At 40.5% G+C, this 27815-nt stretch overlaps 1 protein-coding gene across 1 annotated transcript; it reads left to right on the top strand.

Annotated features, from left to right (window-relative positions):
• Nucleotides 1–5: 5 nt before the first annotated feature.
• LOC306755164 (aminopeptidase N-like) lies at nucleotides 6–26903 on the top strand. Its single transcript, XM_079239453.1, has 21 exons — nucleotides 6–103; nucleotides 7062–7777; nucleotides 7909–8051; nucleotides 8353–8489; nucleotides 8678–8804; nucleotides 9591–9745; nucleotides 9878–9991; nucleotides 10095–10238; nucleotides 10639–10704; nucleotides 10900–10965; nucleotides 11069–11244; nucleotides 14040–14116; nucleotides 14730–14863; nucleotides 15279–15334; nucleotides 15407–15554; nucleotides 15669–15760; nucleotides 15859–15969; nucleotides 16194–16361; nucleotides 24464–24604; nucleotides 24786–24867; nucleotides 24989–26903. Exons 2-21 carry the CDS (start codon nucleotides 7179–7181, stop codon nucleotides 25139–25141), a joined length of 2889 nt encoding a protein of 962 aa, XP_079095579.1. The 5' UTR covers nucleotides 6–103; nucleotides 7062–7178; the 3' UTR covers nucleotides 25142–26903.
• The last annotated feature ends 912 nt before the right edge of the window (nucleotides 26904–27815 follow it).

The raw sequence follows: 27815 nt of genomic DNA, 5'->3' as shown, positions 1-27815 counted from the left end.
AGATCCTGACTGCAAGTCGCTCACATCAGTCATGGCTCATACCAGCTCAACTTCTATTTCTTATGCAGGGAGAGCAGAGCATACAGTGGACCACCAGTGATTGGTAAGTACTGTTTTCCTTTTGTCGAGTGAAAATGGATCTAACATGCAGTTTGCCAAGGTACTCTTTGATAGATTTAAGCTGTTTCTTCCTCTGCAGGAAGGTTTTGAAAATACCTGTTTACGTGTTTTACAGCTCCTGCCATCTGGCATCAATGATGCACTGCTTATTTTACTGTTGAGGTTTTTCAGAGTTGGGCTGTTTCTCCGTGACTATTCATAAATGGTGCATAAATGAATCATAGAATATTGTCACTCGGAAGGAAGGTTTAATTATGATTAAGTCAACGATCAGTCCAGTGACATGGCTTCTAAAGCCAGCTTTAGACGATGTTGCAGTGAGAAAAACACTGAAGAAAAACAGCTATGACATGCGTGTTTCCTCAATAAATCATTGTGTACTTTTTAGTCCAGGTTATATTTAGTGGTTTCTGTACAAAAACAAGACTGAGTTTCTGCTTTGGGAAGCAGATAAGGGTGGCGTCTATCACATTCAGTTTGTTGTGGGTGTAAACTTTGCTGCTGCAGCTGCTGGCTGTAGCTCATCTTTACAGTAATGGGAGGACAAAGTTGATAGTGTGGAGCATGGGCTCATGAATTGAGAGAATGATAACAAAGGTATTTGGTCAACATTTGTGAGTATTTTATCATCACAGTTTTAGGATAAGCTGCACTTTCCTGAGAAACCTGGCAAAGTGTAAAAGGTGAATAAAGACAATCACCTGGTGCTGTGTGGTTAATTTTGTCCTGGTTTACTAAGAACGTTTAATCTTTTCATAATACTTGATAAACTGGCATGTATTTGAAAGAAGTTTATTTTATTTATTTATATTTTTTTTTTAAAATGACCTTGTCTAGAACTGATAGGGAACGCCTGTTAAAATGACAATTAAATAAGTTGTGGCCATTTTTTTGTTGTAGTTGATATGTGACTTTGGGCCCTCAAAGTAAATATTTTCACTTAAGCCATTATCCTGCCATGGCAAAAGAAAATCCAAGTGATCTCTGTGAATAAAAACATTTATTAAATGGACTTTAAAAAAAAAAAAAAAAAAAAAAAAAAAGGGAAGGCGATAGGAACCTAAATCTATTTGACTGCTTATTAAGTGAAGCAGAAAGCTGTTGGCATGAAATATTTAATGTCATTGTATTAAAAACAAAAATTGTATGATAATATAAACCAATGCTTAAAGCTTTGAAGCCACGACTTTTTAAATAAATGTTTATGAAATGTATCATGTTATTTAGCAAACAATGTTTAAACTAATGTTCCGGTTTTAAACTGTAAAAAATGTCACCATAGCATATTTTTACTGTATAAAATATTATGGTAGAGAAATAAAAAAAAAGAATGTAAATCAGTTAAAAACAAAAACAAACAAAAAAAGGAATTCATGGGTCAAATCAAGCAGAAGTTAACTAGCCAGTAAAATTTGCACAATTTTACTGGTTTAGTTTCTAGTTTCTCACCAGAACTGTATGATATTGATTATAATATTTAGTTTAACTAACACCTTGACAGCCTAGCTTATTATTCCATCACTAAATAAAGGGGCTGTTCAATCCATTTTTTAAAAAAAACGACAATACAGCTAGCTAAAGCTAATTTTGCTAGCTGCTAACTTAGCTTAGCATAAGTTGATCTGATTAGGTAACTGATTTATCTTTTAACTGCATAAAACTTTTCATTAAATACAACTTATACTCGTCTATTTAGTTTTTGTAACAAATAAGAACGTCATACTATCATCGAATACTGTTATATTATTAAGCCTTCTATCATATCACTCAACACTGATGGTCATATAATCGTTTTGATCTATGAGACAGTTGTTTTTTAAGCTATGCTCCTTGTTATCCTTTCAATGCGTGATGATAATAAATCAGAGGAAGAGTACACTAAAGTATACACATTTTAGATATATAGTATGCAACTTCTTTGGCAAACATGCTGCTGGGTGCAGTTGTCTTTCTGAAAAGGCATAAAATAAAAATTAATATTAACGTTAACTATTGCTAACTGTAGATTGTCCCTGGAGACTGAAAACACAACTGATTGCCTGTGCAAGTACAATACTTTAAAAGTGATGGCTAAATTTACTTGAAAATGACCTGTTTATTTTTTTAAGTCTGTTTCATATCAGATGTGTCACAGTACATACTCATTTGTGTGGTCTTGGCCTTAATATAACTCATCAACTCCAGATGTTGTTGTCTGGCGTTGAGTCCACATACCACTGACCCAAGTAGAAATGTGTGTGTAGGTCCATGTCCATTATTCATGTTGTGGCAACATAAAACTGTTTACACAGTCACATAATTGGGTAATTTCTTCCTTATGTACTTGAGCCTTTTATAAGCAATATCCCTTTGGTTGTGAATAATCAAGTTTTAAACAAGGAAACATGTTTATTGTATAGTTTCAGTGGAGAATTATTGTTGGTGTTTCAAATTTGCAGTTAGAGTAAGTCAGGTCACTATCACAATTCAGAAAATATAAACAAGTACAAGATCCTTTGGAGACCTGGATGAGTAGGTGTGTGTGAATGTATCTAATAAGCTAGTTACTTTACAGAGATAAAAGAGCCAAAATACAAATATTAGACTAAATAACAAGACTGAGTATTCATAGCTTTGGCCTCTAACAGTCTTTGTTGTTAATACGTCACCACTGCAATACAGAAGAGGCTTCATTTAAGTATAAAAATACAACTCTTAATGGACTTTTCATTCATAAAAGCTTCTAAGACTGTTAATTTGTGGCTGAAATTTTCAACGTCAATATACCATTTACTTAAAACACAAGAATATCAAAGTAGCCTACAATAGGCCTAAAAAAGAAATATTTGAACTATTGGGTATTACCCAGTTTAGCATAGTGGGTCATATTGACCATGATGAATTTAAAGAACTTAAGTTTAGTTACACAGTGTCTGCTTACTTCCCTTTACAGACATAGCAAATGTGTAGAGGGCCTGAGATGTCTGCATTAAAAAATCTGAGATCTGATTAATTAGAACACTCATCATTTGAAGAGTTTTACAGCTAAGAAGTCAGATACCATGGTGCCATTAGGGAGATTATAATTTAGGGGTCAATCTGACCTAACTTTTGAAGCAACAACAGACATTTGTTGTTTAGAATAACATAGATTCAGGGCAGGCAATTGACGTCCTTATACAAGGGTAAATGGATGGTTCAGTCCGGAGCCCGGTTAGAGCATTTTCAGACTTTCTGCCCCATCGGACCTTTGAATTGTCTCCAAATTGCAATTTGTATTATTCTGTTCTTTTTCATTTTCTGTTCAATAAACTTTGTAATCTTTTTTACTTCAGAACCAGACTCCCCTTGATTGACAGACTTTTTTCCACAACAGAGAGTTTGAGAGAGTACTGCTATTTTACCAGCTTTATTGTCTGAAAATATATTGGCTAAAAATGCAGTTTTGGCTGTAGACAAGGCAAAAACTCGGGCATGGGAGGAGTTTGACAAGGCCATGGAGAATGACTTCCGGATTGCTTTGAGGCGATTGTGGTCCATCATCTGGCAATTCAGGAGGGGGAACCATTCCTTTGTCAACACCGTGTACAGTGGAGATGGGGAGCTGCTGACTTCAACTCTGGACATTGTGGGTTGGTGGAAGGAATACTTCGAAGACCTCCTCAATCCTATCAACAAGTCTTACAGTTAGGAAGGAGAGCTGGGGGACTCAGGGGTGGACTCTCCTATCTCTGGGGCTAAAGTCGCTGAAGTGGTTAAAAAGCTCCTTGGTAGCAGAGCCCCTGGGGTGGATGAGATCCACCCGGAGTTCCTTAAGGCTCTGGATGCTGTGGGGCTGTCCTGGCTGACACACCTCTGCAGCATTGCGTGGACATCAGGAACAGTGCCTCTGGACTGGCAGACTGGGGTGGTGGTCCCCCTTTTTAAGAAGTGGAACCAGAGGGTGTGTTCCAATTACAGGGGAATCACACTCCTCAGCCTCCCCGGTAAGGTCTATTCAGGGATCCTGTAGAGGAGGGTCCGCCGGATAGTCGAATCCCGGATTTTTCATACTTTGATTTTATACCTATGATTCTTGACACTCTTGGCATCCAGTGCGAGCAGCAAAGTAAGAATTTCATTGTACAGGGAAACATGTTTCTAACTGTATATGACAATAAAAGCTTTGAATCTTGAATATATTCTTATTTTCCTACTTGTCAAATGTAAGCAGAAAAGATTTGCGCCTGTTTAATGAGCGTGTGCTACAAGCCAGCAATCTGTTATCTTAGCTTAACAGAAACCAGAGCCAGATGCCGCTTTCAACTAAATATGTCGACCGCCAGCCTGACATCGGTAGCAACAAAAACAGTCAGCAGTGACAAAACCAGCTTAAATGTTCTGACAGCCACGGTTTAACTTGAGATATTTTCATAGTATTGGGATGGAAAGAAAGGTGGATTTTGCAGCTTTGTTCTTTTAAAATAATCAGCACATGCGTCGAGTTCTGAGAGTTATTAATGTGTTTAAAACACTTTTCTCTATCTACTAAATGACATTAGTTGGAAAAAAAAACATGCTTTTTCATCAGCTCTGTTGTCTATTGATTACTGCTGACAGACAGTAGAGAAAATAGGCTGATACTGTGCTAACATTTCATGGTAACACAGGTACGTTTACACACGCACAGTTGACATTATACAACCAGTGTTTTTTTGTCAGCACAGACATTAACACTGTCATCCTTTTGATAAATGCGTTCAGCCTTATTGACAAAAAATATGTCCTTGTTAATCCGCTGCTATCCTCTTGCGCCAAACAGATTCAACTCAGCACCACACTAATACACACAATAGATTTGCATGAAATATCAACTAATAAAAAGTTAGAACTATAACGTAATAAAGTTCCCTGTACAAACACTGTTTTCCTACAAAGAAATGTTACACCAGTTTTACACTTTTGTTGTTTTTTTTATCTCTTTGCTGATAGTTGTGTTTTCTTTGTTGGAGGGTTTGGAGGCGAAAGTCATGTTCACCTGTCAGGAATTTTCACATTTGTTGGAATTACTGTGATTCTCACTAACTTTTCATAAGGTCTTTTAGTAACATTTAATAATTTAATTAAACAAATAACTTCTCAGATGATCAACAATTAAACTGGTTGTAGACAAATGCCACCAAATCTAAACACAGTCAAGCTAGCTGCTTTCTACTTTTAACCATTTTGCTAAGCTAAGCTAATGGCAATTTCTTCCTGTTTACATTATAGGTATAACCAAGCATTAGTCTAACTTACAGTAAGAAGGGAACAAGCCAGGAAAATGTGAAATTATTTCTTCAACATCATGACTATGCCATCTATAAATTAAAATAAATGAACCTAAACACATTCTTGTGCTGATGTTTTGCATTCATAGCCTTGGTACACTTTAAGTGGTTGCTAATGTTAGCTAACTTTAGCACATCAGCACATCAACACAGGCCAGGTACGATTATTACAATATCAAGATCAGGTAGAGGCGTATAAGCATATTCATGAGGCAACAAGAACAGTTAATAGTTATTGAAGTATTCATGGGCAGTTTCAGTCGAAATGATAAAACAGCTATAATGTGACTGGTTGAGTCAAATGACAGCTCATACCACAAGAAATACAAAGTGGTGATTGGGAGGAGGGTTGCACTAAAAGTATATCTAAAACACAGAATTATATGAAGTGATAATAATTCTTTTAAAATAGGAGCCTCGTGGAGATTAGAAAGGAAAACTTGTGACTCTTGTGAATGCATGTTGTCCAGCTGTGGGTTAAAAGTCATTATGGAGGATGAACCAGTTGATGTTGTCAACTTGAGATATTTATAAGATTGATTTGCAGTATCATCAGTACAAAATGTTGTTCTCTTGCTCACCTAAAGCAGAAACCAAAACAGCTTTGAACTTCCAGCCTTGGCTCCATGGCACATTCTTATTATGTTTTTTTCCCCTCAAAGCTGACCCTGCCTGCTGTTTCCCATGGCCTGAAGCCTCACATTAAAAACATATTACACAAATAAAACATTCATTATTGTAGGTGCTGAAAGACCTTTGATATGACAACCTTTTAAACGGAGGTGTCCTTCCAACACTTATGCAGACTATGTGTTTATAAAAAAAATCTGGATAAATTGTTTTGGACCTTAGGGGATTGTTCCCATTCCAGTACTTCGACTTACCGCTGGAAAATTGTTGACAGACAATAAAAGATGAATGAGGCATCTAGGAGAAGTGAAAACTTAGTTTTCTGGTTTCCCAAACAGGTCAGACAAGAGCAATACTGAGTAAAACCATTTTAAATCCATCTTCTCGTTTGCAATGCATACCACTAGTATAGAATTAATTAGGTAGATTAAATATGCCAGATTAGTGTTGCAAGAAAACAATGTGAAATTGTTTCCAGGAGTCCAGTGTTTTTTTTTCTTTATATGAATACTGGGGAGTTTGCACATTTTTGCACACATAGGATTTTAGAAACCCTGGGATCAATAAAGACTTCCAGACTCCCTCATTGTTGTTTCATGCAAAATGACCATGTGGCACCAGCTGGAGCAGATACACTAATACCATGTTCTTAACTCAAAATGTTCAAAATTGAAAACTACCTCATTTCCAAAGAAGACCTATGTAGTCATTTGACTGGATTTGTTTGTAGCTCCTTTTTAATGTGTTTATTTTTGTTCCTAGAAAAGCACTCTCTAGCTTGAATCCATTACAACAATTTCTTAAACATGGTCCAACATGCAAAAGTGGATGCAGATGATTTTCATCCATTTTACATGAAATGAAGCAATCTTACAAGTCAAAGACTATGTGAAGACCAGTACAGATTGATAACTGGAAATGTGTGTGAAATGCTTTAATGTGATAGTTGTACTTATTTGTCACAACAACAACAAAAGACTGAGCAAACGACTGAGGTATTTTCTACTTTCTTTTTCTCCTTAGGTATTTTTTATTACATGTTATTAACTCAACCATTAACTGTAAAGAGACAAGTCCTGCTGTGCTGGATAAACAGGGAGGAGATCCTGCAGAGTTCTGCACAAGCCTCCTTTGGCAGTCATGGGGAAAGTCTACTATGTCAGTAAAAATGTGGGCCTTGGGATGCTCGTACTGGCAGGCAGTGCGCTGGTTACAATTATAGCTCTATCTATCGCCTATCACAAGGAAAGGGCCAAGAATCAACATAAGCCCGGAGATGGATCAGACAGCAGCACACCTACACCCCCCACGACCCCCTTCACCCCAAAGGAACCATGGGACTACTACAGACTTCCAGACTCCCTAACTCCTCTTTCTTACAATGTAACCCTATGGCCTCGACTGGAGCCCAATGCAGACGGCATTTATATTTTCACTGGACACTCAACTGTGTTATTCAAATGTGTAAAGAAAACAGACCTCATCATCATCCACTCCCAGAAACTTAATTTCACCACCTTCTTTGGGCACCAAGCTAAGCTGAGTGGACTGGGTGGGGCCACAGTGCCTGGCATACAAAGGACTTGGCTTGTAGAGAAAACGACGTACCTAGTGATTCAGCTACGCAGCAGCCTAACTGTGGGAGCGTACTATGTACTTCACACTAACTTCACTGGGGAGCTAGCGGATGACTTGGAAGGACTCTACCGGAGTGAATACATGGATAACGGTGTCAAGAAGTAAGAAACAACAAAGGATACTTTTGCACCATCATTCTGCTTTCAACTATTCCAATGTTTTGTTTTGGGTTTTTTGTGTGATTTTGCTTGATTGACGTGTTTTGTGCATGTTTAATTGGAACATTTCGTAGAGTTGTTGCTACTACTCAGATGCAAGCCACACATGCCAGGAAATCCTTTCCTTGCTTTGATGAACCAGCTATGAAGGCTGTTTTCAATGTCACCATCATCCACACGAGGGACACCGCGGCTCTGTCCAATGGCAAAGAAATTGGTTAGTTTTAAACTTTTACAACTTTTACAAGTTATGTCTCTGGGAAAACTGTACTTTTAAAAACCACGAGTGTGGCTAATTGGTAAGATGGCACAGTCCAGTAATGGAAAGTTTCTAAGGCAAATTATACAAACTAAAGCAGTCAAAAGCAGTTTTGTAGTATGTTATTGGGTGTTTCTGAGTAATACCTGGCACTGTTGAATTTTAGATAATTAATAACTACATCTTTTCTAGAAAATCAGCACCTGTTTTATAGTTAATACTAACAGAAGGTAAAGGTCTAACTTCTGTTTTTGTGCAGACTCTTCAGACACTGTAATTGATGGCAGACGTGTAAGAGTTACCACATTTGAGCCAACAGAGAAAATGTCTACATATCTGTTGGCATTTGTTGTCAGTGACTTTGGTTTTATTGAGTCAACCCAAGGCAATTTGTTGGTAAGACATGTTGAATTTGTATTTACTGTATCCATAACTGGAATTTTTGTGTCTTTGATCAGCAGCAATGTAAATATCCAGCATTAAGAAAAAACTGTAGGCGTATACTTCAAAATCCATTTCCTTTTAAAACAGACCACAATAGAGATTTTCTCTTTCTATTACTGTGGACTTTTAATTTCTTGCAGATTCGAATCTGGGCTCAGAATAAAGCCATAACCAATGGGCAGGGAGTGTATGCTCTCAACGTTACAGGGCCAATCCTTCAGTTCTATGAACAATACTATAACACACCCTATCCTCTCTCTAAATCAGGTAGGTCAACTCAGCATCAGCATGATGAAACAAACATTTACAGCAGAGCCAAAAACGTGATTTTGCTGAGTTACCATTTATGCAAACCTTGCTGTTGGAGAGTTTTGCAATCCTTATCACTGACGTGCAGCCAACAAATCTGCAGTAACTCTGTGATGGTATCAATATGAAGCAAAATCTCTGAAGAATGTTTCCAACACCTGTCTATGCCATGATGCATTAAAGCAGTTCTAAAGGCAAACTGGGGATTTAGTCTGGTACTAGCAAGGTGTACCTAATAAAGTGGCTGATGATTATATGTAAACACTAAAAATTGGCATGGTCATGTTTAAAAAGGGAGAAAATGACTTTAACTTATGAAAAGTCCTGAGGACAGTCATTAAGCAAAACAACATTAAAAACCATAATGCTGCATAATTTGTACTGTGCAAGAGATCCACATCCGCTCGGTGTCTTTCCAGTATTTGTGGGTCATAATGATAATTGATGACTGTAACAATGAAGAAATATTTGCATCACTTTTTTTATTTTCAACATCTGACTAAATATGAAACTACAACTCAACTGTAAATATTTTCTGAGCAGGAGATGAGTGAATTTTAGTAACAAGCGTATCGCTCTAACATGGAAAGGTTTTGCTGTATGCCTGATGTATCATTACAGTCACTTTTTTAGCATGCGGAAACATTTTCTCCATTCAAAAGGAAATGGGTCAGGTTGAATGCACTCTGCAACAGTTTTGGTGTTACCTATTACCAACTCTTTGCTTGTATTTGTTCACTGTAGATCAAATCGCTTTGCCTGATTTTAATGCCGGAGCAATGGAGAACTGGGGTCTGATAACATACAGGGAAACAACCCTGCTCTATGATCCTATTCTTTCTTCTACTGCAAACAAAGAAAAAATCACCACTATTATCTCCCATGAACTTGCACACATGGTATGTTGGGTTCATTTTCATTTTATGTAAAAGCAAAGTAGTTTCTATAATTCCCTCTTGGTTTCCAAAAATGTTTGATAATTTCTTTTACACTTTTTACCTTGAAAAACTGTTTATTATTTGTGTTTTTAGTGGTTTGGAAACTTGGTGACTCTGCAATGGTGGAACGACCTGTGGCTAAATGAGGGTTTTGCTTCATATGTGGAGTACCTGGGTGCAGACTATGCTGAGCCCACCTGGAACATTGTGAGACTAATGCTTGTTTCTTGAAACCAGCTAGTCACAAACCTTTCCCTATTTTGGTGGCTCAGAAAGCCTGTCCTAACTCATCTTTTTTTCTTGGATACAGAAAGACCTCATCTTTCTTATTGACATGCAGAAGGCGTTTGCTGTGGATGCCCTTGTTTCCTCTCACCCACTCTCTCGCAAAGAAGAGGAGGTCAATAGCCCTGCTGAGATCAGTGAGATGTTTAACACCATCTCATACAGCAAGGTCTGCTCCTCTCATCATTTTGCACAGTAGGCCAACATGATACAGGATCCGCTATACTCATACAGCTTTTATTATGATTCAGCCCCTCTACATCTTATCTAAAGTATTACAGTCAAAATAGAAATATATCTTCTGCTCATATAATGGAGATTTCCAGATATGAACCAATACCTTGTTGGGTTATTGTAACTCCAAGCTTTAATTTTCCATTTTACATGATCTGTTGCATTTTCTAAAGTCTAAGAAGTGCATATTCACATAGACTTTGATTTTCCTGTCTGAGCAACTGCCAGGTCAACAATGGGTTTTGATATTTGCTTTGGATTGTGTATAAAACCTTCACCGTTATGAAAGTTTAAACCAGCTAAATTCTAGTGGTTTATGTGTCTGCTCTTTTTAGGGTGCGGCGGTGCTCAGGATGCTGTCAGAGTTTCTCACTGAGCCTGTTTTCGCCAAAGGACTAAGTGTGAGTGTGAAGTTAGAAGTATGATCTTAACCTTTGCTTTCTTCTGTCAATTAGTGTGTTTTTTAAATGTTGTAACCTACTGGCAGCGAGCCTTTTGGATTGATAACCATGAGATTGCTCAAGGTTTCTCCTGTCATAACTGTGACTGAATGAATGGATGTTTTTCATGCTGTTCCTCACTGTTTTTCTTTTCAGTCTTACCTCAACACATTTGCTTTTGGCAACACAGTGTACACAGATTTGTGGGACCATCTCCAAAAAGTTAGTTTTGCCAGAGAGAAAAAAACAAAAAAACTTAAAGTTGCAGATGTGTTGTATGTCCATGTGATTTTTTGACCCACTTGTACCTTTTGTTTGCTGCTAGGCGGTTGAAAGCACCCCAGGCTTAAATATTCCCCACTCCGTCCATGACATCATGAACCGCTGGACTCTCCAGATGGGTTTTCCAGTGGTCACTATTGACACCCGGACAGGGAATGTTACCCAGAAACACTTCCTGTTGGATCCAGATGCTGTTCTAGAGAGGCCATCTCAATTCAAGTAAGTCCCCTGTTTTATGTTTAAATTATAAAGTGATCGTTATGATGAGGAAAAACATTTGAGCAAAGATTCCTTTGGCCAGACACGGATCACTGGGACCCCCTTCTGGAGTCAGGTCTCGGGGTGGGACATGAAGGCGAGCGTCTGGTTGTCAGGCCTTTGTTCATAGGTCCCGGTTGGGCTTAGTCTGAAAGGGTGACATGGTGTGTTCTCACCACTCAAGGAAAAGACCGTAGAGGTTAGATGTAATGCGAGCTGGGTGGCTGATAAAGGCAGGGACCCTGGAGAACCAATCCTTGGTTGCTAAAGATAGCTCTAGGGATGTGGAACGTCACCTCTCTGGTGGGGTAGGAGCCTGAGCTGCTACATGAGGTTGAGCGGTTTTGACTTGATATAGTTGGACTCCCCTTGACACACCACCTGGGCTTTGAAACCAGTGCCCTCGTGAAGGGCTGGACCTTCTTTCACTCTGGAGTGGCAGTGAGAGGAGCAGGTATGTGTGTCGTCTTTGCACCCTGACTTGGTGCCTGTACATTGGGGTTCACCATGATGAATGAGAGGATAGTCTTCCTCTACCTTCAGTGGGTGATGGGTCCTGACTGTTGTTTGTGCTTATGCACCAAACAGCAGCTCAGAGTCAATGAGAGGAAGTCGATCAGGCTTGGCAGGCCCAAACATGCTGTGAGAGTCTGTTGGGAATGTCTGGCAGTGTCCCTTGTTAAAGAGAGCTTTAACTTCCACCTCTGGCAGAGCTTCAACCATGTCCTAAGTGTGGCAGGGGATAGTATGAGTGGACTACATCCCGTGCCTCTATTGTCGAGGCGGCCAGCCGGAGCTATGGTTGTAAGGTTGTTGGTGTTTGTTGTGGTGGTAATCTTAGAACTCATTGGTGGACACCAGCGGTGAAGATTTTCATCAAGATGAAGGAGTCCTATCGGGCCTTTTTGGATTGTGAGACCCTGGAAGCAGCTGATGGGCATTGGCAGGCTAATGTGGCTTCAGCAGTCATGGAGGCAAAAATGCGGGTATTGGAGGGGTCTGGCGAGACCATGGAGAAAGACTTCAGGCACCTAAGGACTGTGGTCCTCAACTAAAAAAGGGTGGAGGGTCCTCTTTAGGTCAGGAATGAGGTCCTGCCCCAAGTGGGGAAGTTTGAGTTTCTCAGTATCTAGCTTTTGAGTGAGGGAAAAATTAATAGAGTGAGACTGACAGTCAGATTGGTGCAGCATCTGCAGTAATGTGGATGCTTTACCAGTCTGTCATTGTGAAAAAGGAGCTGGGCCAAAAGGTGAAGATCTCAATTTACCAGTTGATCAGTGATGCTACCCTCACATATCACGAATACAAACAGCTGAAATTTGTTTCCTCCACAGGGTGGCTGGGCTCTCCCTTAGGGATAGGGTGATCTAGGAGGGGCTCAGAGTGGAGCTGTGGCTCCTCCATATCAAGAGGAGCCAGTTGAGATAGTTTGAGCATCTGGTTAGCATGCCTCCTGGACACCGCCCAGGTGAAGTGTTCCGGGCACATCCCTGTGTGAGTAGACCCTGGGTAGACCCAAAATATAGGCTACTGGAGGGATTTTGTCTCTCAGCTGGCCTGGGAATGTGTCATGAGCTCACATTGCACCACTATAATGACAAAAAACATCCAACTATTTTTTTGCCCAATAAGGGCAGGCAATCATCTGGACCAGAGGAATCATTCTACTAATCTGGAAGAGGTGACAGACTGATCTGTGACAACTACAGAGGCACTAACCTTCTTTCCGTCCCTGGCAAGCTCTTTACCAGGGTCTTGCTTACTTGTGCTCTCCCAGCTATCAGAAGCAGTTATCATAAATACGACCCTAGCTGCCAGAATAGATGGCTTTGAAAGCAGGGCCCTTGAACTGTCAAAAACATCAGGTGGCCCCAGAGGGTTTCCAACGAGGCACTCAGAGCTTGCACGTGCCAGTCCAGACCTACTGGCCTGGCTGCACACATGCACACCTGTTGGTTTGGTCATGTCCTCTGGCTTCCCCCTGATCACTCAACAAGAGCCCTCCTCCAGTTTGATCCATAGGCCCCTGGGTGGAAACAACCACGAGGCAAGTCCTGCACTCAATGGCTGGACGTCATTGAAGGTGACCTCTGACAAAACTGAGTTACCATGGAGGATGCAGAGAAGCTGGTACAAGACTGCCAACACTGGAAAAAAAATGGTTCAGCTGGTCAGCTCAATGCTAAGGGATGGGACGCTACCTCTGTTGCAGGAGCCCCATTGATTGATTGATTGAATGACAACTTTTCTCTTGTTTGCATTTTGGTCCCAGACAGTATTCATCACTTAAAACTTTTATGACTGTGTAGTGACTGGTAGGGGGTCCTCATTTAGTCAATTCAGCTTATGGTAATTTCTCATGTTTTAGTTCCTTTAACCATCAGCTTCCCTGCTGGTCCGTTTGTGTTTAGTTTGGGGTTTAAGCAGCTAATGCTTAAACTTTCTGATTATATGGGCTGCTTTCAATCAAAGTCTGTATCTTATTTAACATCCAACTGGGTAAAAAGATTAATGCCAATTAGACCTCATTTCGCAATGCTTGCATACAAAACACTGGCCAAACCGCTGGTAGAGCATTATGACCTAATCTCCCTTACTTTTCAGTTTAAAGATACAGAATATGATTCAACTTTGAAGTAAAGCATAGCTAGATGAAAAGGCTAAACAATACTCTGAGCAGTGTCTGATAAGCAGTCATGAGGACTTTGTTTCTATTAACATGCTAAAGTTGTCACCATGTTTTATATTTTGTCCAGTTACACATGGTTTGTCCCCATTAAATGGAAGAAGAATGGTGTGGAGCAGCAACAATACTGGCTGCTTAATAAGACAGGTACCCTCACAATAACACGCACGGTGTAATGGTTAACTGCAAGGACCCGGAAATTCAGCCACACATAGGAGTAGTATACAAAACCAGGTTTATTGTAAATGTGGATCTTAGAGAAATGAGAGCTTAGGGGTAGCAGTCTGATTCTGGGGCAAAGAGAGAGGCTGAGAGAGTCCAGAATGGAAAGACAAGGTGAGAAGGCAGGCCACTTTGAGACAGGTGAGGTACTTAGCACAGACAAATGGTGAGACTCAGGGGTCCAAAAAGGAAGAGAGGGTCCGTATCCAGAAATCCAAAAAGCAAGTGGAATCCATCTTGGGCAAGGCAAGAAGAGTAAACCAGAGACGTGAAACTTGGTAGGTAACTGGAACCGATAATCAGACCGCTGAACTTCAACAAGTGATAATCTGACAGAGAGGGAGAGACTGGTGCGTGTTTAAGTAGTGCTGAGTAATGACAAACTAAGTAGCATTGGGAAAAACCCAAGTGGACTCAATCAGACTGATCAGCACAGACTGGGCAGATAAGGAAACATGAAAACATGGCATTTCTCTTCATGCTGGTTGTGCATATTAACAAGTCATTGTGTGAAATAATAAATTGCATATCTTCCTAGACACACGTAGTCCTGTGAAAGTTTCAGGAGAGGAATGGGTACTGGCAAACACAAATGTTTCTGGATACTTCAGGGTAAACTATGATCTGGAAAACTGGAAACATCTTCTCTCTCTGCTTGATACCAACCATCAGGTGAGTCCTGCCAGCCACGAACTTTGCAACAAACAAAAAAAGTTGAAAAATGTATATTTTATTGATGTTCAGTAGTTAAAAATCCAGTTTGATTGTTGTTATCATTATGAAGAAGCTATAAAATGTGGTGTACCTATTTTAGTAACCAAAATAGTTAAAAACACAGAATCTGCAAGATGATTCCCTTCATGAAAAAAACATTTGGGTTTAATATTCATGACACTATAAATTTGGCACTGTTTTCACATTCCAACAAATTGTTCATATGAGTGGTTCTTACAGCAACAATGTACACAACAGGACCAAAGAAGCATGACAAAAAAATTTTTTTTTTGCTTTATCATCAATGCTTTTGTCTCTGAAAAAAGTATTTGTGAATTTTCTTATGAATGTGCTTATTCTCCATTTCATTCAGGCTTTACCAGTCATCAACCGAGCACAGATCATAGATGATGCATTCAATCTGGCAAGGTGAAAATAAATAAATAAAACGATCAAAATATTGTGGGTTTTTAATGGTTGAAAACCTTTTGTTTTGTGCAGAGCAAAAATAATCCCCACAACTTTAGCTCTGAAAACCACTAAATACCTGTCAAAAGAGATAAGCTACATCCCATGGGAATCAGCTCTGATCAACCTCAACTACTACATTCTTATGTTTGAGCGCACTGAGGTGTATGGAGCCTTACAGGTTAGCTCTGTCTTCTAATAAATGTTGAAACTCATATTCTGTTGCTAACAGGAGAGATTTTTTTTTTGAGTGACTGGATTGATATTTAAAGTAAAAGACCATTTTTTGTTTTAGGCATATCTCAAGAAACAAGTCAAACCACTTTTTGAGTACTTCAGGACAGTGACAGCTAACTGGACCAAAGTACCAACAGGACACACTGAGAAGTAAGAAATCTTATGAGACAAGATAACATTTTCAGTCAAAATGATCTCACACGCATTGGAGCTTGTTCACCACTTTTCACCATTGTGTTTCTTCTCAGATATAACCAGGTCAACGCAATGTGGCTGGCATGCAAGGTGGGTGTGGAGGGATGCAGGGAATTGATCAAGGGCTGGTACAGAGAGTGGATGAAGAATCCAAGTCACAACTCGTGAGTACAGTAGAAATTGAGTTGAGTTGAGTTGGTTTGCATTAAAAATTTGCTTTAAATTGTAATCTAAAGGAACAGAATGTGTAACATGCCTCCAGCTTTAAAACAAATGCAGCAAGCCAAGACATAGTGCTCTAGCTTCATTGTGTTGGCATGCGTAAGGAGTCAGCCAGTGTTTTTTGGCTGCTAAGTAATCATTTGCTTATCTATTGAATGCTGACCAGGATCCACACCAACTTGAAAAGCACAGTTTATTGCCTTGCTATAGCCTTTGGTGATGTGGAGGAGTGGGATTTTGCCTGGAAAATGTTTCGAAACACCACTATTGCATCTGAAGCTTCCAGGCTCAGGTCTGCTATGGCTTGCACCAAAGCACCATGGCTGTTAAACAGGTATGTGCAGCATTTCTGTTGGATCCACTTTCACACATGCAATAATCACAGCAAGGCAGGTATGCAGGTAAAACTGGATTTCAAAGACATAAACAAGTTTGATCATGTAAAATTCCTCAGAGGTGTTTCCTTACAGACTGAACTTTTAGTCTCGTCTTTGACCTCATCAAGAAACATCCCAGATTGTGGAAAGTTTGAAAAAAATTTACAAGAACTTGGCAAAAGACGCCTGCCTGCGATCCACCCTCATTTGCAGCTCTGAAACTATGATAATCACTAATACTTCATATCATGTTTGTACGCAATCATATACAACAATATCTTCAAGGTTTGTCATAATGAAACAAAAACAGATAAAAGGCATCAAAGTTAAATCTGTTGCAGGCTGCTCACAACCCCTTGAGCGTCTTCACATTTATCCAAACAAATCACAGTTTCCACCAATGGGTCTAGTTTGGTTTGTGTATGTACGTGTTTTTTTTTTTTTTTTTTTTTAAATATGTGTATTTCCACAGACAAAAACTGAGAAGGGTACCTGGACAAAAAGGGTGATCTGATGTTTCCTATGCCAAAGGAGATCCTTTCCTTACTCGGAGAAATCAAATAGCTCTTATCATGTCTGCCACTTTGATTATTCTGTATCATTTTGCTCACTTGGAAATATTTCTCAACTTTATCATTCCTAATCTTAAAAGCTTTCCTGATTAATTAACAGAAATGAAGATCCATTTTTAATATTTATATATGCATTTTAAACAACACGACTTAAGTTTAACAATTATAGTGTCTCATTAGGATTAAGGGCACTGATTATTCTGTGCTTACTCTCAGTTAGAGGTGCTAAAGAAATAATTATTTCAACTTAAACTTCAACTTCAAACCTTATTTATAAACCTCTTTTTGAGCAGCTGGCAGCGCAAAGTGCTTTACATAATAAAACAATTTCTGCTTATTAAAATAAAGCCTTCACACACCTAAGTATTAATTTAAAAACTCACACCACGTAATCACCTTCTCACACACCATGCAAGCACCCCCCCCTCTGAAAATACCTCCGCCAAGCAGCTCATTTCCACCCATATTGTGATTGTTGATTAGTTTCCGGTGCCCACCAGCACCAGCATTGCCCTGATTTCTCATCCTTTCGGCTCCTCTTGGTGTTTTTGGGACAGGGACTTACCCTGTTTATCTCTGGTGACAAAAGTATTATTGTTCCTGCTGGACTTCCTTTCTCTTTGGAATCCAAAACCCTGTGTGCCCCTCTGCTAACCCTCCTATTGTCTTCAGCTGCATTATTTTGTGGGGTTCTACAGAAGGCCACGATCTTCACCAAACTGGATCTATGCCATGCCCATCACCTGGTATGCATTTGAGAAGGAGATTAATGGAAGACTTTCCTGGGCCATTGCATATACTTGGTCATGCCATTCGGGCTAGCTAATGCTCCTGCAGTGGTTCAGTCATTAGTAAACGATGTGTTGAGAGATATGTTGAACAAGTTTGTCTTCATTTACCTTGATGACATTCTGATCTTTTCACAGAACATGGAGGAGCATATTTTCCATGTATGAACTGTTTTGCAGCCACTTCTCCAGAATCGGTTCTTTGTTAAGGTGTAGTAGTGTGAATTCCACTGCATTACCATTGCCTTCCTGGGGCTCTTTATATTTGCTGGCAGTTCCAAGATGGATCCCTTGAAAGTCTCAGTAGTAAGAGAGTGGCCAGTTCCAGAGAACCATAGGCAGTTACCTTTCTTGGGGTTTGACAATTTTTACCAGAGGTTCATTAAGAATTACAGTGCCATTGCCGCTCCGCTTCATTTGCTAACCTCCACTAGGAAGGCCTATAGGTCGATAGAAGAGGCTGAGTCTGAATTCTTAGACAGCAATTTAACTACGCTCCTGTGCTTCGCATGCCAGATTCTCAGTATTAGTTCATTAAAGTGGATACTTCTGACAATGATGTTGGTGCTGTTCTGTCCCAAAGGTATTCCGACAACTCTAAGGTTCATCCCTGTGCTTTCTTTTCTAAACGTTTGTCTGCGATAGAACAAAACTTTGACATCAGCAATTGTGTCATTGGTTGGAGGGATCAAAATACCTCTTCTTAGTGTGGACCAACCATAAAAATCTGGAGTATTTTAAGACTGTCAAACGACTCAATCCACGCCAAGCCTGCTGGGCCTTGTTTTTTTTTTTTTTTTTTTTTTTTTTTTTTTTATCAGATTCATCTTTTCTCTGGCTTATTGTACTGGTTTTAAGAACACTAAATCTGGTGCCCTTTTTTGGGAGGTTAATTCACTAGAGAAGGACAGTGAGGAGTCAGACAATTTCATTCTCCTATCCCATGTCCATCTGCAAATAACCTGGGTCCAACTTGAAGGCGAGGTTGGACGTGTTCAGCAGCCCCTTGGTGAGTCGCTGTCCTGCTGGGTGTTTGTTTGTCCCAGCAAATCTTCGCTCCAGGGTCCTTGATTTATGCACTCCTCCTGTCTGGCTTGTCACCTGAGGATGGCTAGCACCCTTCACCTGCTGTCTCAATGGTTCTTGTGGCACAACTACAGACAGAACATCTGGAACTTCCTTTCTGACAGTCCAGTATATTCTCGGTCCAAAATGTCACATCAGCATCCTGCTGGTTTTCTGCTTCCTTTGTCTATCCCTCAACAGCCTTGGTCTCACATTGCTATGGAGTTTGGTAACTGACTTCCCCCTCAGATGGCAAGACCAAGATCCTGGCCATTGTGGATCAGTTCTCAAAGATGGCTCACTTTGTGGCACTTCCTAAATTACCCACAGCCAAGGAAATGGCAGACCTCCTGGCAGTTCACGTTTTTAGGCTACAGGGCCTTCCGGTGTATATCATCTCTAACCGTGGTTCTCAGTTCACCTCCAAGTTTCGGTCAGAGTTTTGTTGACTTTTAGGGTTCATCATTAGTCTCTCTTCTGGTTTTCACCCTCAGTCAAATGGTCAGATGGAGAGGATTAGCCAGGACTTGGAGATGAGTCTTAGATACCTATGTTGTGGGGAGCCATCCTCTTGGGCTAAGAATCTCCCTTTGGAGCAGTATGCACATAATTCCTTGCCTCCTCTGCCACTAGTTTCTCTCTGTAGGGTGCGAAGCAAGAGCAGCCTTGGTATGAACATCATAGTGGTACATGACCACGGCTAACTGCCGGGGGTCTGTGGCTCCCATTGACCAGGTGGGACAGCAGGTTTGTCTATCCACCAAGGAACTTCCTCTGTGTGTGGAGAATAGGAAGTTGGCTCCTCGATTTGTTGGTCCATTCCCTGTGTCAAAAGTGATAAATTCTGTGACTGTGCGTCTCCATCTTCCTGGATCCCTGTGGGTTCATCCCACATTTCATGTTTCCAGGGTTAAGCCTGCTCTTACCTGTCCTCTGGTTTCCTCCTCCAGACCCCCTCTGTCCACCTGGTTTTTTGAGGGTGGCTGAGTCTATACTGTGTGGCGCATCCTGCGTTCTCGGCACCATGGTTGTGCCCAAGGCCGGCTCTAGGAATGCATACATGAGGGAGCAGGCAGAAATGTGAACAGGGCATCATGTTTCAGCTGTTTTTGTTGTTATTATAGTGGTTTTTTTTTTATAGGACTGTTAGTAGAGTCCAACACTCTGAAGAAATGGATTTCACTTTGTCAGGCCTCTAACCAAAAACCTGTCCAACTTTGGTGTCCCACCAGAAACTAAAGCTCCTGCTGGTGTAGCTCTTAGGGTCACTGAAGCACACAAACTCCCTAACCAGAATACGGTGGCAATCCCTCAGGGGTAAATGGAATATAAAAATTATGGACACATCAAAATAAGAAAAACATAACAAATATCAATCATTAAAGTTTTAACAACCAACAACATAGCAAATGTCTAATTAGACAGTCAAATAACAATAAACCAAAGTTTTAAACTAAGCTGAGATAGTTAGGCCTTTCACAAACAACAAAAACAGGGCAGAACACTAAGCTCCAGACCACAATGAGATGACAGTTTCTCAGACAATAACCTCAAATTTATATAAAAATCAAGAACAAACAACAAAAATAGTAGAACATTAAGTGCTTTTCTTAATTTTGTTAAAATGTTCTTTTCTTTCTTTTTTTTTTTTTTCTTTAGAAACTCATTCTTTATTCTACAATAAGAGTCTCCTACTTTTCTGCCCCAAAACTCTCACAAAGTTGTCCATGTCCAGGTTATTTGTAATGGTCAACATGGTGCAACAGAATGGGGTTAGGACCAACGCCAATGTGGAGAATGAACTCTCACACGATGCCGGAGCTTTCTGACAGGGTCTGGCACACACGGGTCATTCTCAGTCAGTTTGGCTCCGAGCAGGCACACACATTCAGTGCTCATGTGTGATTGAGCAATGCTCCCTCTTACAGGCTCACACACTTAAAAAAGCAACAATCCCCTATTGACAGAACACATACATGTACAACTTTATTCATTGTTAATTAGTAATTACTTAGCCTATCTCACGATATAAATCGCTACAAAGTATTTAACAGAGCCTCACTTCGTTAAAGTTTTACTGCTGCAGCAGCTGAGCAAGGGAGAGAAATCTGACACCCAACTATTAGGCTACTTGTCAATTCATTTGCATACTAAATGCTGATTTGTTGTTCACCGAGAGGAGAAAGAGGGGGTCACGCAATGCAATGCTGTACAACCAGCATGCAGCTCAGTGCAGAGAGAGTTTACGCAGTTTTTGCTTTTTTGGCAGAGTTGCTTTGGGGAGCAAGGTGTTTGTTTGAGGGGGTGTTCCCCCCTCTTGCCCCTGCCTAAAACCAGCCTCGGTTGTGCCCTTCAATACCTGGTGGACTGGGAAGGGTATGGTCCGGAGAAGCACTCCTGCCTTGCTTCTCGTCTTGTCATGGAAACTGCTCTGCTGGTCTGTTTTCATTGTGCTCATCATGATCAGCCTGGTGGGTCATTGTGAGTAGGGTGGCCATTTCCATAACACCAAAAAGGAGAACATTTGTAAGACAGAACAAAGCTAGCATGGAAACTTATAAAATATATTAAACCCATTACATACAATGATTCCGATGTACTCACCAGGGAAGTGAATATTTTTGGCCTTTCCTGGCTGCTCCCAATGGTTTTTTTTGTTTGAGAGGAATTTCCTTTGTCTGTACAGTACAACGTGAAGTTGACACAAATCTGCAGCTCTGCCTTGACACTTTCCACATCGAGACGATTTCTCTCTTTTCTCCGTGCTGAAGTCATCATTGAAAAAACGCATGCATTCTGTATGTGCATTGCAGCATGGAATGGAGAAGATGTAGGCTCTGACTTTCTTCAGGTTCACCAGTGGGACATCTGCTTTGGAAAACAGCTTTAGATACCGCTCCTCACTGTGGCAACCTTCCATTTCTGGGGAGCTGAGAATAGCCTCCATCATGCCATATTCCTCATATTCCTCCATATCAATGTTTATTAGTTTGCAGGCCTGCACTGCATCACTGTACTCTGAATAGGACACAGCAGTTGTTAGGCTGAGCTTTGACATTTCGCTGTGAAAGCTGTTCTCCGAGAAGTCACACCTTTCACTCACATATTTCTTTGCTCTTTCATAAAACTGAATAAAATCAGCCTCACATTTCTTTGCCAAATCAGGAATTAGTTGTTTAAGTTTGCTGTTCACAGCAAAGCCAAAAAAAAAAGGTCCTTCTGCCGCCTCTCAAGTTTCCCTTTAAGTTCAGTCATCACTTTAAACACAGAGGTTATGCTGAATGATTTGGATTCAAGTACTTCAATACAGTCTGAGAACACCTTCAGAATGTGACTGAGGAAGAGGAAGTACATCTCAGACACTTCACTGTTGTCTTCTGCAAAGCACTTCCACAAATTCTTTGGACATTCTTCATCACCTAGGCTCTGAAAATAGCTAGTCAGGGGTTTCCAACATTTCAGCATTCGGTCGATAGATGGCAGCAGAGACAGCCACCTTGTTATGATGTGCCGCAGCAGGTTGCACTTATCCACCTCCACAAACTCACAAAACTCCTTCAGCTGCGCTGTTCTACTGGCTGAGATGCTAAAATGGCTATACACTTTTAACACAACATTTTCCATCACCATCCGCATATCTTGTCGCATTGTGAAAACATGTGCTAAACAGTTTGCAGCAAGCATGTCAGTTTGAGCTAGCTTCAGCTTCTGATAAACACTGTTGTGCTATCCAAAGTTAACGCTGGCATTGTCTGTTGTATATGCTGACTTTTTAAAAAAAATCCAGACCAGACATGTCGAGTTTTGCCGTAGCTGATTTGTTATAGCTTCCGAAGTCTCGTTACTGTCACTGTAAAACTCAAGCAGAGTGTGCTCCTCAAAGAGAAAATATCTTAATACTATAGGGAAACACTTGGTTGTACCTTTGTTTGACGCATCAGTCGCCAGTGAATAATGCAGTTAGTTTTCTTTTCTGTAGTCCACATGCGCCTGTATGGAGTGTGGTGCTAGAACATTTTCACACAAAGCTTTAGCTTTAGTTTTACCGCAGGTTACCCCTTTAGCAATTGATGAGTCATTGTAGATCTCTCAATCAAGCATCACCAGTCGTACACTCTTGTACGACTGGTGATGCTTGACGGCGTGATAAACTTTACAAAGTTCTGCAGTGGATATTTTGTCATCCTGGGGAGATATGGCTTCGCGGAAAAAAGAAAAAAGTGAAGAGGTACCTGCACTTTGATTGTTGCTCTTGTGCTTTTCTTTGCTAGCATGTCGATCGATGGCGCCTTTACCTTTGCTGCTTACATTCACATCACAATGACATCACAATATGCATGACAGTCATCCTTCCTGCTTTTGGAGATGAATCCATATTCCTTTGTCCATTCAGTATTAAACATAGTCTTTTGTTCAGGCATTTTTGTGTTCTGCAGGTAGACAGTGTGGGTTCACTTGGCGTACCTGACCTCAAGTCAACCACATCTACAATGTGATGTGACTAATTTAACCATCAACCAATGAGATGTCAGATAATAATTTCATGCTGATTTCATCCAGTTCTCTGCCACAAATACATCTTAAGGGGATGTGCACTTACTTTTTTTTATTAGAGACCTAAATGAGATCTAGGGAGGAAAAAAAAACAACCAAACAAACAAAAAAACCCCCCAATTATCTCAAAAGGAGGACAAATGGGCGTCCATCTCAAGGCAGCGCCGGAGGGTGGACCGGTCTTTTAAAAACCGGACTGCTCATCTCAAAGCCAGACATATGGCCATCCTGATCGTGAGTCAACCCTTAGGTGGGGGTTCTGTCATGGTTTTTTTTTTTTTTAAATCTGTGGATGGTTTTTAAAGGCACCCCTCTGCTCTGATTTGCTGATGCCTTTCACTTGTGCCACACTCTATTTAAGCAGGAAGCCTGGGACTGCTGATTCCCAGATCTGTCCGTCTCCAGCCTTGATGAACCAAATACCTGTTCTCTGTGGATTCTGACCCCCTTCCCTTAGTTTAAAGTATCTGCCAGCCCCAGCATTTCCCTGATATCCTATCCTTGTGGCTCTTCTTGGTGTTTTTGACTTTGGAACATTTGACTTGGATTTGGGATTTCAGACTTACCCTGTTAATCTCTGGTGAGAAAAGTATTATTGTTCCTGCTGGGCTTCCTTTCTCATTGGAATCAAATACCCTGTATGCCCCTCTGCTAACCCTCCTATCATCTTCAGTTGCATTCTTTTGTGGATGTCTTCAAGAAAAGATCTTTTTGCATTCAACCAAAGTGCCAGCTACCTGCTTCCCTGGCTCCAGTCATTGTTAATAAAATATTCTACCTGATCCTAAAGTTTCTGATTCATTTTTGAGTTCCATCTTCTGAGGTGTTACAGTTGGTTATCCAGATCACCCTTAACATTTAATGGAATCTAAGACCAAGACCCATTCTCACAACACCCCACCATCCAGCAGTTTTTGCATAGAGTTGTTAAAAGATAAACAAACAGAAATATCATCACTGGCAAACATATAATCTTCTTGACAGAGTTAATTACTGTGATGTTAGTGGAAAATTGAAAAATTCCTTTTAAAACTAGGGAATAAAAATGTTTTGTTACATCAGTGTTTAATTGTGTGGCAGGTATCTGGAATACACACTAGACCCAGCTAAGATTCGTAAGCAGGACGCCATCTCTACCATTACAACCATCGCCGGAAACGTTGTGGGAACGCCTCTGGCCTGGAACTTTTTCAGAATAAAATGGAGCCAATTCCTCCAACAGTAAGTTTCCTCTTAGAAAAAAAGAAAAACAGCCAACATGCTCAAGAGACTAATTTTGGCCAGAAAAATGTTGAATCAGCAGTAGCTCTCCACTGAATGTTGAACACACTGAGGATTTCTTGGGAATAATTTGAACTTCTCTGCACAAAGTCCTTTTGTTTAACTGTCTGTTTTTTGTAAGGTATGGAAGAGGATCCTTTTCCTTTACTAATCTCATCAGTGGCGTCACAAAGAGATTCTCTACAGAGTTTGAGCTGCAGGAGGTATGTAGCCTACACACCAACAATTCAGCCACACACTCAGTTTTTCACAGGACATTTAGAGGAAATGAAACTAATAAATGCAACAAATGCAGTTTTATTTTCAATCTTTTTCTTCCTCCAGCTGAAGAAATTTAAGAAAGACAACCTCCATGCTGGCTTTGGCTCAGCCACCTTGGCTTTGGAGCAGGCCATAGAAAAGATCACAGCCAGCATAAAATGGGTGACAGAAAACAAAGCTGAAGTGCTGAAGTGGTGTACTGAGGAGGCCAGATGAGGACAGAAAAAGTGAACGTGGCAATCATAATGAAAGATAATCACTATAATGACACTGAACCACTGTTTTACGGCTGTGGGACCAGACGTCATCCGACCCCTTCACCAGCTCAAATGAAGATAACAAGATTGCAATTTTCTTTTCTCAATACTTCACATTGTAAGTGAATGATCATTATGATAATGAATATAAGACATAAACATGAAGCACTGACCTGGGTGTAGAGGACCTGCTTCTGATGTCACTGACAATGAGTGGCTTAGACCTGTGACTGCCATCCTGATAATCCTTACAGGATGCTGACTAACTGATGGGCTGCAATGAATGATTCAATACCTGCCTCGTAAATATGTGTTTTTCATTTTCTGAAGTTTCTTCCAAGTTAGCTTTAACCCTTTAAATCAGTGTCCAAAGTCTGTCCTCAAGGGCCGATGTCCATGAGCCTCTGGTAACACATCTGACACATCTGTCTCACGTTAATCGGATCCAACAGCCAATGAAGTTTTGCACAGTGACTGATTCATTTGCTTCAGGTGTGTTAGAACAGGAATACCTGGAAAACCTGCAGAATTATGGCCTTTTAAGGACCAGAGCTGGATTATACCACTGTACATACTGTCATGCTCTCTTCTTTCACTGCTAAGGCTTTAGGGGGACATTTTATCTAGTTTATCTGAAGAGTAGATTTTGTTCAACAATTTTCCCTCTTTGGGAAGTGTGGTAGAACTGTAGTTTGCTGACATGGACTTTGGTCTGGAGGACCTAGGTCTGAGTCCCTGGAGTGCTAACAGAGGTGCGCCACTGTGGTACCCTGAGCAAGGTCTTTAGGCACCTGAACATGGCAGCCCACTGTTTTGAAGGAAATCTACCAAACATGGGTTGAATTTCTGCTACTAATAACGATTTAGATGCCATCGACTACATCATTCATCATAAACAGTACAGACCTCGATACACACTTCACTAAACATTTCCTGGATTTCTCGGGTCACTAAGAATCAGTACGATATCTCTCGCCAGTATTTGCTGCTCATGGTGAGGGTTTCTAAAGAATTTGGACATCATCATTTTACAATGAAAGATTATTTGCAGGTGGAAATCATTTGAGAAAATTGTCAATGAACAAAGAAGTGGACCTCCCCACAAGTTTATTCCAAAGTCACATTGTACAATGCTCAAAGAATCTATATAAAACAAAAACCCAAATGCTACCTGTAAGATATATGGACCTAAGTCTGTTAAACAGAGATGAATCACAGTGAGCCCTTGAGCAAGGCTATTAACCCCCCTCCAACTGCACTAAAACATGCTTTCTACTAGATCTACTGGAGGCGGGTCAATTGCAGAGCTGAAGTAGGGGACACCTCTTATGCAGCAGCGGCCGAAACTGCTCAAGACTGGGTTTGATTCCTGGCACATCTTTGACCCCTTTCCTGCTGAAAGCCACTTTCAATTAAGAACCGCTAGAAAGAAAAGTAAACTGCAAATGTTTAAGTTCATGACAGCATTTTTACAGAGTCTGAATAAGAACATTTTATTTTTGAAAGTGGTTTTCAGAAAAACTATCTGCTTCTGAATGTACAGAATCTATTAAAACAAGATTTTGTGTTACCAGAGGCTTTTTGGTGTCTGTTAATGGTCATTATGTAGTGTGATTAGCAATTATGTTTGAGCAGGCTGTGGTTGTATGCATGTAACCAAATCCAGTCACCTGCAAAAAAAAAGAAAAAAACTGCTTTGGAAATAAAATCTCTCAACTTTCTTGGATTGTCTGGCAATGGTTTAGTTTATTTACACCCTGAATCAATGTTTGTTCTAAATACATGACCACTGAGAGGATGCTGCATATTGTTTTTCTTTTAAATTCAATTCAATTCAACTTTATTTATATAGTGTCAAATCACGGCAACGCCATCTCAAGACGCTTTACAGACAGAGAAGAAAATATAATGAAAGCCAATTCATAACAGCCTATATAAGGAAATCAACAGATTGAGTTGGAAGCTCCAACTCAATCTCCCATCCTGAGCAAGCACACTGGTAACATTGGGAAGGAAAAACTCCCTTTTAACAGGAAGGAAATCCGGCTCAAGGACAAGCAGCCATCTGCCTCTGCTGTGTGGGGGGAAGAGGACAGAAAGACTACAGACTACAGGAACTTCTACTCCTGGCCAAGGAGACCTGCTGAGACAGGAGACATACATGTTAATGATGCAACACTGTTATCAGGGGCTGCACGGTGGCATAGTGGTTAGCACTGTGGCCTCACAGCAAGAAGGTCACTGGTTTGATCCTTGGCTGGGGAGGGGTTTGGTCAGCAGCCTTTCTGTGTGGAGTTTGCATGTTTCTCCCCATGTATGCGTGGGTTCTCTCCGGGTACTCCGGCTTCCTCCCACCATCCAAAGACATGCATGTTAGGTTAATTGGTTACTCTAAATTGCCCCTAGGAATGAGTGTGGGTGTGAGTGGTTGTTCGTCTCTGTGTGGCCCTGCGATGGTGCTACCTGTGTCAGGAGAGTCTGCTCTCGTTCCAATATGATAATGGACCTCGTCCAATCAGAGGTCTCTATGTCCAATAGCATAATGGACTTCGTCCAATCAGTTGCCTCCCTGTCCATTATGATATTGAACCTTCTTCCAATCAAAGCTCGAAAGCTAATAATGGATGGAGCCA

Source organism: Telmatherina bonti, assembly GCF_933228915.1.
Source record: "Telmatherina bonti genome assembly, chromosome: 1".
NCBI lineage: Eukaryota > Metazoa > Chordata > Actinopteri > Atheriniformes > Telmatherinidae > Telmatherina > Telmatherina bonti.
The sequence above is the reverse complement of the archived record's forward strand: the minus strand, read 5'-3'. Positions and strand labels throughout refer to the sequence as shown.

Coding starts and splice junctions, on each gene's coding strand:
- LOC306755164 (XM_079239453.1), top strand. CDS start 7,179: ATGGGGAAAGTCTACTATGTCAGTAAAAATGTGGGCCTTGGGATGCTC. Junction 10,239..10,638: donor ACACCATCTCATACAGCAAG/GTCTGCTCCTCT, acceptor TGCTCTTTTTAG/GGTGCGGCGGTGCTCAGGAT. Junction 16,362..24,463: donor GCACCATGGCTGTTAAACAG/GTATGTGCAGCA, acceptor ATTGTGTGGCAG/GTATCTGGAATACACACTAG.